At 58.1% G+C, this 12,563-nt stretch overlaps 1 protein-coding gene across 6 annotated transcripts in view; it reads right to left on the minus strand.

The window, feature by feature from the left end:
- MOCS1 (molybdenum cofactor synthesis 1) overlaps positions 1 to 12,563 on the minus strand; it is a 34,214-nt gene that overhangs the window by 18,557 nt on the left and 3,094 nt on the right. For 3 of the 6 annotated variants that reach the window (XM_003281494.3, XM_030795788.1, XM_012496520.2), the window contains exons 2-3: positions 8,451 to 8,577; positions 3,037 to 3,204 (exon numbers count right to left, since the gene is read on the minus strand). In XM_003281494.3, coding sequence (XP_003281542.1) covers positions 3,037 to 3,204; positions 8,451 to 8,577 — 295 coding nt within the window. The remainder of the gene's footprint in view (positions 1 to 3,036; positions 3,205 to 8,450; positions 8,578 to 12,563) is intronic. The other 3 variants (XM_004090855.3, XM_030795789.1, XM_030795790.1) reach the window with 1 other exon arrangement.

Raw genomic sequence — 12,563 nt, forward strand, 5'->3', positions numbered from 1 at the left:
CTGGAGAGGCAAGGGGTTGGCAGAGGGAGCCAGAGAGAGCTGAAGAGCCCAAACCCTTCCCGTGGGGCATTCTGCAGCACCTCTCAAAGGCTGACAGAGCTTCAGACATGGACCTGAGGTGAATAGGACCTCAGGCTCAGCAGAAACTGTAACCTGCAATCCTTTTGCTCTGCCTCCAGGTGGGAGCCCCTCAAAACTCTCACGTGAGAGGGTAGGCACAAGCGTTCTGGAACATCCTGGCCCTGACTTCTGTTCCCTCTCTTCCCCTGTCCCTCCCTCCTCCACCAGCACCCATCTGCCCTGCCCTTCAAGGCTGCTTTGCTCTGAAGCAGCTCCTCTGTGGAAGATCAAAGCCTAGCCCCTGAGAGATGTCAGAGTGCTCACAGGCACAGCGACACAGGAAGTCAGGGGGTGCAGCCGCCATTCTTTTTGAAGCACTGGGGAAGGGGCAGGGGGAGGTGTTTCACCTACCCCCACCCCCTGGGAGGCAGGAGGTAAATCCTCAGAAGCAGGTCACTGCAGGCAGGGCCTTATCCTAACTAGCATCCACGTGGTGATCACCCCTTGCCCATCTCATTCCATCAGCCAGGACCAATAACCACAGAATATCAGAGCAGAAAACATCCTTAAAGTGGCTCAACCACAACTGAGGAAACTGAGGCCCTGGGGTGGGGAAGGAACCTGCACAAGTTCACCCAGCCAGAGAGTGGCAGAATGGGGACAGAGCTACCAACTTTCCTGGCTCCCATTCTTCCCACTGTGCATGCTGGGGTTTCCGGGGAGAGCCCCAAGTCCTCATACCGGTGCTCAGCCATCCTGTACCTCCCTGACCAGTGAGTGATCCTCAACCCCTCTGCTCTCTCACAGGTCCTGGCACAAGGTAGCCCATGCCCGCGGGTGCCAGACAGAGGAAGTGGCCTGGATGAGGGGGCTGGACCTGGCAAGCAGCTGGTTCAGCAGGTTCAGCCCTTTCCGTAGCCAGCCTGCCTTTTAGCCCTGAGGAGCTGCCTGGAACATGGCATCAGCTTGCCTGGGCCAGCTCAGCCAGCACAGGATGACGGAGGTTCCCAGGCCAAGTGACCAGTCGGGGCTGAAGACAGCTGGCCATGGGGCAGGAGGGAGAAGAGGGCTGTCAGGGGGACCCGGGCCCCTCCTTGGGACTCTCACAACACCTAGGCTCCCCTTATACAGCAGCTGCTTCCTCCAGTGGGCCATGGGTCCTCAATAGCAGGGCTGGTGCTCATTCATCTTCATGTGCCCAGCACAGTAGGAGGCACATAAGAGGGTACTCCAGTGAACAATTACTGAGCCAGAGAGCTGAGGGGTTGGGGGGGTTCCTGTCCAAAGCAGCTGGACGGAGCAGCAATCAAGAACATGGAACCTCATAGCCCCGATTTCATCACCTATAATTACATGAGCAAAGGTCTCTTTCCTGATCTTGGGGTTTAGAAGCTCATGACAAGAGGCCCTTTAGAGCTACCTTTACAGAGCACTTGCCACAGGCTGGGCATTTCATTCTCATTCCCTCCTCAGGTCAACCCTATGAGGTAGGTACTATCACTGCCTCAAGGCTTAGAACAGATTTTAAAAGTTGCCCAAGGTACGCTGCTTTTAAGAGGCATGGTGGAGACTCACATAGGAGTATGCCGTACTGCAGAGACTGTACTCTGATCCAGTCTCCATTCATTCAGTGAATCTCAGGGAGCATCAACCATGTGTCAGGCACGGTACTGGATGCCAAAAACAAAACCTGCTCCAGCAACGCGAAAGCTTTCACCCCAATGAATGGGGAGACAGACGATTAAAGAAATCAAACACACAACCCGATCACACAGTGCCAGGATGAGATAAATGCTATGAAGCAAAATGAAGTAGGGTAAGTGGGTAGGGCAGGGGTTACCACACTTTTTCTGTGGAAGTCCAGACAGTAAATATTTTCTACTTGGCTGGCCAGCTTTGCAACACAGTCTTTGTCATCATTATGCAACTCTGCCAAAGCAGCCATGGGCAATATGTAAATGAATGGGCATGGCTATATGCCAATAAAACTCCATTAATAGACACTGAACATTTAGGATTTTATAATTTTCGTGTGGTAGAAAATGTTACTCTTTTGATTTTTTTCCCCATTATTTAGGAATATAAAAACCATGGCACGATGCAGTGGCTCACGCCTGTAATCTCAGCATTTTGGGAGCCCGAGGGGGATGGATCACTTGAGGTCAGGGTTTCGAGACCAGCTTAGCCAACATAGTGAAACCCCATCTCTGCTAAAAACACAAAAAATTAGCCAGGCATAGCGGTGTGTGCCTGTAATCCCAGCTACTCGGGAGGCTGAGGAAGGAGAGTCACTTGAACCTGGGAGGTGGAGGTTGCAGTGAGCCGAGATCGTGCCACTGCACTCTAGCCTGGGTGACAGAGTGAGACTCTATCTCAAAAACAAACAAACAAACAAACAAACAACACTCAGTTTGCAAGTTAGACAAAAACACATGTTGGCCCAGATTTGGCTGCTGTAACTTGCCAATTTCTGGGAAAGAGTGGCTGGTGTGAGTACATGAAGATGCACTTTAGACAGGATGGTCGAGGAAGGCCTTGCTGAGATGACATGTGAACAGAGACCTGAATGAGGTCGAGGAGAGCGCCCTGAGCTCCTAGCAAAGGGAACAGCACATGTCAAGGTCCGGCCATGTGAGTGGGAAGGAGGGGGAAGGTGGAGAAACCTGCAAGGGTTTTGGAGTTCAGCAAGAGCCAGGTCACGTGGGCCTCCTGGAGAGGACCTTGGTCTCAATGTGACAGCAAGCTACTGAGGTCTGGCATGTGCGAGCTTCATGACCTTGGGCAAGTTATCCAACCTAAGCCTCATTTTCTCATCAAAAATGGAAAGAATAATAGCACCTGTCTCAGCAGGTGTTGTAGGACCAAGAGAGTGTCATGCGCTAAATGAATGTCAGCTGCCAATGTTAACATCAGCATCAGTGTCCAGCCAGATGAGGTGGCGCTGGGAGAAGTGGCGATGACTTTCGTCCAACTCACCCACAATGTCCACCACGTCTGGCCGGATGAGCGGCTCTCCGCCTGTGAGCCGGATCTTGTCGACGCCTTCCTTCACAAAGAGCCGGGCGAGGGTCAGGATCTCCTCTGTGGTCAGCAGGTTGGCTTTGGGGGTCAGCGGGACGCCCTCCTCGGGCATGCAATACTGACCTGAGGGAAGGATGAATGGGAATGTGGAGGGAGGAAAGAGGCACGGCCAAAGCCCCGTGACGCCTCCACTCCCCAACTCTCCATCAGGCCAAAGGCTTCTCAAACCCATCTGGATGTGAGCGGAGACCTCACTAAACCTGAGGTGGAAAAACCCCAGGCCAGCATCTCCCCAGGCCTCACCTTTCTCATTTCTGAAATGTTAACACCTTTCCCTATGCCCAACACACACAATCTGGCCAAAACATCCACCAGTGGGAGGCCAAGGGCATGGGTTAGAGATGAAGCAGGCTGAGGGCAGAGCCTGGCCGATTCCTGGGCTGAGGGTGCCTGGGCAGGGGCGTTCCTCCTGGATGGGGGAGAGGAGGGGAGAGAGGAGGAGAGGAGGGGGATGGGGGAGAGGAGGGGATGAGGGGGATGGGGGAGAGGAGGGGATGAGGGGGATGGGGGAGAGGAGGGGGATGGGGGGATGGGGGGGATGAGGGGGATGAGGGGGATGGGGGGAGAGGGGGATGGGGGGGATGAGGGGGATGGGGGAGAGGAGGGGGATGGGGGAGAGGAGGGGGATGGGGGGATGGGGGAGAGGAGGGGGATGGGGGGGATGGGGGAGAGGGGGGGATGGGGGGGGGGAGGGGGGGGGGGGATGGGGGAGAGGAGGGGGATGGGGGATGGGGAGAGGAGGGGGATGGGGGGATGGGGAGAGGAGGGGGATGGGGGGATGGGGAGAGGAGGGGGATGGGGGGATGGGGGAGAGGAGGGGGATGGGGGGATGGGGGAGAGGAGGGGGATGGGGGATGGGGGAGGGGGGATGGGGGATGGGGGAGAGGAGGGGGATGGGGGAGAGGAGGGGATGGGGGAGAGGAGGGGGATGGGGGAGAGGAGGGGGATGGGGGAGAGGAGGGGGATGGGGGGATGGGGGGGATGGGGGAGAGGAGGGGATGGGGGGATGGGGGAGAGGAGGGGGATGGGGGGATGGGGGATGGGGGAGAGGAGGGGATGGGGGATGGGGAGGGGGGGAGGGGGGAGAGGGGGGGAGAGGGGAGGGGGGAGAGAGGGGGAGGGGGGAGAGGGGGGAGAGAAGGGGAGGGGGAGAGAAGGGGGAGGGGAGAGGGGGAGAGGGGGAGAGGGGGAGGGGGAGAGGGGGAGAGGGGGAGAGAAGGGGGAGGGGGAGAGGGGGGGAGAGGGGGAGAGGGGGGAGGGAGGGGGGAGGGGGAGAGGGGGGAGGGGGAGGAGGGGGGAGGGGGGAGGGAGGAGGGGGATGGGGGAGTGGAGGAGGGGGATGGGGGAGAGGAGGGGAGGAGGGGAGGGGGAGGGGAGGAGGGGGAGGAGGGGGGATGGGGGAGAGGAGGGGAGGAGGGGATGGGGGAGAGGAGGGGGAGGAAGGGGATGGGGAGAGGAGGGGGAGGAGGGGGATGGGGAGAGGAGGGGAGAGGAGGGGGAGGAGGGGGATGGGGGAGAGGAGGGGAGAGGAGGGGGAGGAGGGGATGGGGGAGAGGAGGGGGAGAGGAGGGGGAGGAGGGGGATGGGGGAGAGGAGGGGGAGGAGGGGGATGGGGAGAGGAGGGGAGGAGGGGGATGGGGGAGAGGAGGGGATGGGGGAAAGGGGGAGGGGGAGAGGGGAGAGGAGGGGAGGGAAGGGAGGAAGGGGGAGGGAAGGGGATGAGGGAAGGGGGAGGGAAGGGGAGAGGGAGGGGAGGGGAAGGGGGAGAGGAGGGGATGGGGGAAGGGGGAGAGGAGGGATGGGGAAGGGGGAGAGGAGGGGATGGGGGAAGGGGGAGAGGAGGGGATGGGGGAAGGGGAGAGGAGGGGATGGGGAAGGGGAGAGGAGGGAGGGGAGGGGGAAGGGGAAGGGGGAGGGGAAGGGGGAGAGGAGGGGATGAGGGAAGGGGGAGGGGAAGGGGGAGAGGAGGGGATGGGGAAGGGGGAGGAGGAGGGGAGGGGGAGGGGGAAGGGGGGGAGGGAGGGGAAGGGGGAGGGGAAGGGGGGAAGGGGAGGGGAAGGGGGGAAGGGGAGGGGAAGGGGGAGGGGGGGGAAGGGGGAGGGGAAGGGGGAAGGGGGAGGGGAAGGGGGGAAGGGGGAGGGGAGGGGGAGGGGGAGGGGGAGGGGGGGAGGGGGGGGGGGGGGGGGGAGGGGGGAGGGAGGGGGAGGGAGGGGGAAGGGGGAGGGGGAGGGAGGGGGAAGGGGGAGGGGGAGGGAGGGGGAAGGGGGAGGGGAGGGAGGGGGAAGGGGGAGGGGAAGGGAGGGGGAGGGGGAAGGGGGAGGGGAAGGGAGGGGGGAAGGGGGGAAGGGGGAGGGGAGGGAGGGGGGAAGGGGGAGGGAGGGGAGGGGGAAGGGGAGGGAAGGGGGAGGGAAGGGGGAGGGGGAAGGGAGGGGAAGGGGGAGGGAAGGGGGAGAGGGGGATGAGGGGAAGGGGGAGGGAAGGGGAGAGGAGGGGATGAGGGGGAAGGGGAGGGAAGGGGGAGAGGAGGGATGAGGGGAAGGGGGAGGGAAGGGGGAGAGGAGGGATGAGGGGGAAGGGGGAGGGGAGAGGGAGGGGAGAGGAGGGATGAGGGGGAAGGGGGAGAGGAGGGGATGAGGGGGAAGGGGAGAGGAGGGGATGAGGGGAAGGGGGAGAGGAGGGGATGAGGGGAAGGGGAGGGAAGGGGGAGAGGAGGGATGAGGGGGAAGGGGGAGGGAAGGGGGAGAGGAGGGGATGAGGGGAAGGGGAGGGAAGGGGGAGGGAAGGGGGAGAGGAGGGGATGAGGGGAAGGGGAGGGAAGGGGGAGAGGAGGGGGAAGGGGAGAGGGGGATGAGGGAAGGGGAGAGGGGGATGAGGGGAAGGGGGAGAGGAGGGATGAGGGCAAGGGGGAGAGGAGGGATGAGGGGCAAGGGGGAGAGGAGGGGATGAGGGGCAAGGGGGAGAGGAGGGGATGAGGGGCAAGGGGGAGAGGAGGGGATGAGGGGCAAGGGGGAGAGGAGGGATGAGGGGCAAGGGGGAGAGGAGGGGATGAGGGCAAGGGGGAGGAGGGGATGAGGGGGGGGGAGAGGGGAGGGGGAAGGGGAGAGGAGGGGATGAGGGGAAGGGGGAGAGGAGGGGATGAGGGGGAAGGGGGAGAGGAGGGGATGAGGGGGAAGGGGGAGAGGAGGGGATGAGGGGGAAGGGGGAGAGGAGGGGATGAGGGGGAAGGGGGAGAGGAGGGGATGAGGGGGAAGGGGAGAGGAGGGGATGAGGGGGAAGGGGGAGAGGAGGGGATGAGGGGGAAGGGGGAGAGGAGGGATGAGGGGGAAGGGGGAGAGGAGGGGATGAGGGGGAAGGGGGAGATGAGGGGGAAGGGGGAGAGGAGGGGGATGAGGGGGATGAAGGGGAAGAAAGGAAGGGGGGAGGGGGGGGGAAGGAGGGGGAAGGGAAGGAAGGAAGGGGGGAGGAGGGGGAAGGAAGGAAGGGGGGAGGAGGGGGAAGGGAAGGGGGGAGGAGGGGGAGGAGGGGGAAGGAGGGAAGGAAGGAAGGAAGGGGGGAGGAGGGGGAAGGAAGGAAGGGGGAGAGGAGGGGAAGGAAGGAAGGGGGAGAGGAGGGGGAAGGAAGGAAGGAAGGGGCAAGGAAGGAAGGAAGGGGAGAGGAGGGGAAGGAAGGAAGGAGGGGGAGAGGAGGGGGAAGGAAGGAAGGAAGGGGGAGAGGAGGGGGAAGGAAGGAAGGGGGAGAGGAGGGGGAAGGAAGGAAGGGGAGAGGAGGGGAAGGAAGGAAGGAAGGGGAGAGGAGGGGGAAGGAAGGAAGGGGAGAGGAAGGGGGAAGGAAGGAAGGGGGAGAGGAAGGGGGAAGGAAGGAAGGGGAGAGGGAGGGGGAAGGAAGGAAGGAGGGGGAGGGGGAAGGAAGGAAGGGGAGAGGGAGGGGGAAGGAAGGAAGGGGGAGAGGGAGGGGGAAGGAAGGAAGGGGAGAGGGAGGGGGAAGGAAGGAAGGGGGAGAGGGAGGGGGAAGGAAGGAAGGGGGAGAGGAGGGGGAAGGAAGGAAGGGGGAGAGGGAGGGGGAAGGAAGGAAGGGGAGAGGGAGGGGAAGGAAGGAAGGGGGAGAGGGAGGGGGAAGGAAGGAAGGGGGAGAGGGAGGGGAAGGAAGGAAGGGGGAGAGGAAGAGGGAGAGAAAGGGGGAAGGAAGGAAGGGGGAGAGGAAGGGGGAAGGAAGGAAGGGGGAGAGGAAGGGGGAGAGGAAGGGGGAGAGAAAGGGGGAGAGAAAGGGGAGAGAAAGGGGGAAGGAAGGGGGAGAGGAAGGGGGAGAGGAAGGGGGAGAGGAAGGGGAAGAGGAAGGGGAAAGGAAGGAAGGGGGAAGAGGAAGGGGGAAGGAAGGAAGGGGGAGAAGGGGGAAGGAAGGAAGGGGAGAGGAAGGGGGAGAGGAAGGGGAAGGAAGGAAGGGGGAGAGGAAGGGGAGAGAAAGGGGGAAGGAAGGAAGGGGAGAGGAGGGGCGAGCAGAGGGGGGAGCGGAGGGGGGAGAGGAGGGGGAGGAGGGGGAGGGAAGGGGCAAGGGGGGAGGAGTGTGGGAAGGGGGAAGCGGGAGGAGTGTGGGAAGGGGAAGCGGGGAGGAGTGTGGGAAGGGGGAAGCGGGGAGGAGTGTGGGAAGGGGAAGCGGGGAGGAGTGTGGGAAGGGGGAAGCGGGGAGGGACGAGGGGGATGGGGGGAGGGACGAGGGGATGGGGGGAGGGAGGAGGGGGATGGGGGGAGGGAGGAGAGGCGGAAGGAAGGAAAAGAGGGGAAGGAAGATCAACTTTGGAAGTCCCTCCAGCAGTGGCTACAGATCCAGAGCACTCTTTGCGAGGATTATGAAATGAGGCCTCTTTGTTATTAGCCTGGCCCCAGCTGATTTGTCACGGGACTGGGGCACCTCCAGAGTCAGCAGTGCTGGCATGGGCATGGCTGTCTACTTCACGTTTATAATGTTCACCACCCCACCCCTGGCCACGTCCTGGACTTCGGAATCTACAGGGAAACAGGAGGAAGGACCCCTGAAGACTGACAGGTCCAGGACCCAATCTTAATTCTAAATCCAACTGCATTTATGTTTTCAAATCTAATCCCAAGTAGGACACAGCTTCTACAATCATACAACTCAGCCTTGACCCCTGTCTTGTCCCTGAAGCCCACCTGGCCTGGTAAGCAAGGGGTAGGGGTGAGGAAGTGAGAAGGCAGAACTGGAGGACTCAGGAGGATTTCCAGGCACAGGGAGATTTCAGAGGCTGCTTCAGCAGACGGACACCAGCCCAGAGCGGGCCCAGGAAGGTGACTCACATCTGAGGTTGCACTTCTCCGTGAGTGAGATCCGCAGGTAGCTGTGCTGCCGGCCGAAGGTGTCTGTGAGGAAGGCGGAGAAGGGGGCCGCATGCTCCCTCAGGAACTGCCTCCGCCTGGACAGCTCCTGCAAGGACGGGCCAGGGAGGAAGCATGGGCCCCTGCTACCGGGCTGGGAGGAGGCACAAGGAGAACCGCCTGCCCCCTCCCTTACTCTGACATCTGTACAGAGCTTCCAACTCTTCCACATGTTTGGGCTCTGCAATGTTGGGGAAGCCGGGATTGTCCCTCTCATTGAGAAATGAGCTTGATGGGAAAGACCCACCCCTTAAGTATTCAGCTCGGGGGTCGAGGGCGGGTGGTGATCTCTGCTGGGAGGATTTCTGGCTGGGCAGCAAGGTGGAGGCAAGGGTGTGGGGGAATCTATTGGCCCTTATTCTTCACTCTAGCCAGTGCCAAAAAAAAAGGATTGTGCACCCATGGTCTCGGGCATAAATGAGAAGAGACTGCTGAAGGCCACAAGCAAGGCCCAAACCCGTCCTGCAGAGAGAAAGGAGGGAGCCAGCTTCACCCTTTCCCATGTACAAGTCTGATCTAGTCTGATCTGTCTCCCCCTGATGTATCGGTCCTTGGAGAGTACAACCTGGGTCCCGATAGATGCTGATGAGATAATTGCTCTAAGGAAGTAACATTTACCAAGCATCTTAAAGTTTCCAAAGAACGTTCTGTTTCGTTCCCACACCCACTCCACAAGGGATTATTATAACTAAGGCTTGGATGGGGTCCAAGAACACCCTCGGCAGAAGCAGGATTCAAATCCAGGTCTTCTGATTCCAGGTTCTTTTTTTTCTGAGATGGAGTCTCGCTCTTTTGCCCAGGCTGGAGTGCAGTGGCGTGATCTTGGCTCACTGCAAACTCTGCCTCCTGGGTTCACGCCATTCTCCTGCCTCAGCCTCCCAAGTAGCTGGGACTACAGGCACCTGCCACTGCACCCAGCTAATTTTTTATGTTTTTAGTAGAGACGGGGTTTCGCTGTGTTAACCAGGATGGTCTCGATCTCCTGACCTCGTGATCCACCTGCCTTGGCCCCCCAAGGTGCTGGGATTACAGGCGTGAGCCACCGCGCCCGACCCTGATTCCAGATTCTAAATTACTCCCTTCTATCACACAGAGAGAGTCCAAGAAGATAGGGAGGATGACAACTAGGGTGGGTAGAAGTCACTTCTCTAGAATATTTCAGACAAAACAATCATGACCCTGGAAGTCACGCATGAGATCTACAGACAAGGCTCTGGAATGGGAATAAGAACCCCTGGTTTCTGCAGCAGGTATGACCTGGCACACTGTGAAAGTCCCTTAACTTCTCCAGGCCTGCTTTCCCAGTTGTAAAATAAGAATACAGCTACAGGCTAAGGTTGTCTTGCTAGGAGTAAAGACAGGGGTTGGGTGGTAGTGGTGGTATCAGAAGATGGTAGGTGAACACTTAAAATTATGATGGAGAGCAGAAGGCCTCAGGCCCTCCAAAGGTCTAGCGCAACTATGCCTACATTAGGAGGAAGAAGCATTTGCTTCAGTAAGTTCCTCAGCTCCACCTGCACATTAGAACCATCTGGAGAACTTTAAAAAAAGATTCCAGTGGAGACCAACTAAATCTGGATCTCTGAAGCTGTTATGTTTTCAATCTCTCCAGGTAATTCTCATTGGCAGCCCCTGACTGGGTCAAGAGCCACTGAGTGGTTCGAAGATAAGAGACATAAGAGTGTGTGTGAGGCTGCTCTCAATTTTCTAGGCCCATAAAACATTCCTCACTCTACCCACCACGGGAGAATTTCCCACCTCCTCTGAGAAGCCCTGCTCACCATCCTGTGGGGAGTAAGCAGCAGTCACTTCTCTAATTGCAGTCTGCTATAATCACAACAGTCACTTCCTCCCTCCCTGCGGTGTGACGGAGAAAACTCAAACTCACCCCAGACAGCCTCAGGGGTGGGGTGGGGCGGGGCGGGGGGCACTCCATAATCAAGAATCCCATCAGCCACCAGAGTCCAGATGAGATACCTGGGAATCTGGATGTATTGCAGTGCTGTGCCCTCTTTTACATCAACAGCTATTTGCAATTCAGTCATGTTAGTCACCCCAGATTCTGTCTATTCACTTGCCAAGATAACCCCCTCAACCCAGTCTTAACATGTTGGGGGGATGGGGTGGCTGGATGGGGGAGGAGTCAAGATAAATCAAAGAATTGGAAGTTGAGAGGACCAAGGAACATGATTCAGCAGAAACCTGAGAGCAAGCAGTGTGATGGAGCAATCAAGAATGGAATTAGGGGCCGGGTGTGGTGGTTCACGCCTGGAATCCCAGCACTTTGGGAGGCCGAGGGTGGCAGATCACTTGAGGGCAAGAGTGCGAGACCAGCCTGGGCAACATGGCGAAACCCCGTCTCTACTAAAAAATACGAAAGTTAGCTGGCTGTGGTGGCGCGAGTCTATAATCCCAGCTACTCGGGAGGCTGAGGCAAGAGAATTGCTTCAACCTAGAAGGCAGATGTGGCAGTCAGCCAAGATCACACCACTGTACTCCAGCCTGGGCAACAGAGCTAGACTCTCTCAAAAAAAAAAAGAATGGAATTTGGTGCTTTTGTTCTGGCAATGGGAGAGGGTGGTCAGATTTCACTTTTAAGAACTTTTGTGACCTTATGTAGACTTATGCAGACTGCACCACCCGTTCTGAACCCAGCCTCCTAAACACACACACTCTCACCCTGCCAGCAATGCAAACTCATTATTTAGATATTAACGAGCCCCATTCCTGCATCTTCTCTCCTCTAACACTGCATGCCCTACTTTCATTCTACTTTTTTCCCTGTCCCTTAAATCTCCTGGAGGAAAAAAATATCAGCACTAGCCAAAGGAGCCCAAGATTCACAGGGAATTATAGGACAGAGTAGACAGCACCCCTGCTTGCTCAGGAGGGCTGGGACATGGCAGAAGTAGTAGGAAGCCCTCAACGGATCATATTCCCAGGGTCCTAGGCTGGCCCGGGCTGTTTCCTCTCTGTGAGAAGTCATTCTGACTGATTTAGTATCCCCAGTGTCTAGCACAGGATGTTGGTACATTTTGAATCACATGAACAAATAGTCCTGTCCCTGATGTAAACAGAAAGTTCGTATATGCAAAAGCCAGTTACATGGGGGTAATCATTTCCTGGCTGGTCTCTACTGTCAAAATGGTTTAACCTGGTATAGTGGTTCGAAACCCTGGCAGCACATCAAAATCACTCAAGGAGCTTCAAGAAGGACTGGTGACAGAGCCCTGTCCCAAAGATTCTAGCTCAATCTAGTGCCTCAGCTGTGCAGCCAGGGCTGAGAACCATCGGCCTAGTGACACCAAGTGCCAGGTGCTATTTTAACCCAGGGCAAGTTGTGGTTCTGAGCACAGGATTTGGAGTAGGTGAGCCTATATTACAAGCCTGGCTCTATCTGTTGAGCAAGTCACCTAAATTCTTGAAACCTTAGTTTCCTCATCTATGCAGTGGAAATAATAATCCAACCTAGCTCAACTGGAGGAGTTCCTGGCACAGAGGTTTTCAATCAGTGATCCATGGGGGAACACTGTTGTGTGCTGTGATCCGTTTTTCTAGTTTGTCAGCTTCCCTTCCCTCCCAAGACCCTGGCCTTCCAACCCTACTAACAGCAGATGGCCAGAGGCGGGGTTTCAAAGCTGCTGCCACACCACCCAAGTGGGGTCTGAGCATCCCCAGGACCACCAATACTGGCGTGCATCAGCAGGCACTAGGCAGCCTGCCAGACACTACTGGTCATCTCATGTCTACCCAATGCAGATTGGGGTGAAGGGGGTGGGGAAGGGTGGGACAAAGGAGTTAAAGCGGGACCCTGCCCTCAAGGTGCCTTCCTCTACTAGTCACTCATCTTAGGCATCTGATTTGACTTCTAAAGGCTAGCCCTCAAATAGCTCCAAAGTCTAAACAGAGCAGCAGGGTTATTCAGGAGAAAAAAAAGCACATTCCAAATCTAAGTATCAGTGGCCCTGATTTACCCTGCTATTGGGATGATGTATACTAAGGGTCTCTTAAAATTAATCTCTTTTAAATGAGAGG

This window comes from Nomascus leucogenys, chromosome 17 (genome assembly GCF_006542625.1).
Source record: "Nomascus leucogenys isolate Asia chromosome 17, Asia_NLE_v1, whole genome shotgun sequence".
NCBI lineage: Eukaryota > Metazoa > Chordata > Mammalia > Primates > Hylobatidae > Nomascus > Nomascus leucogenys.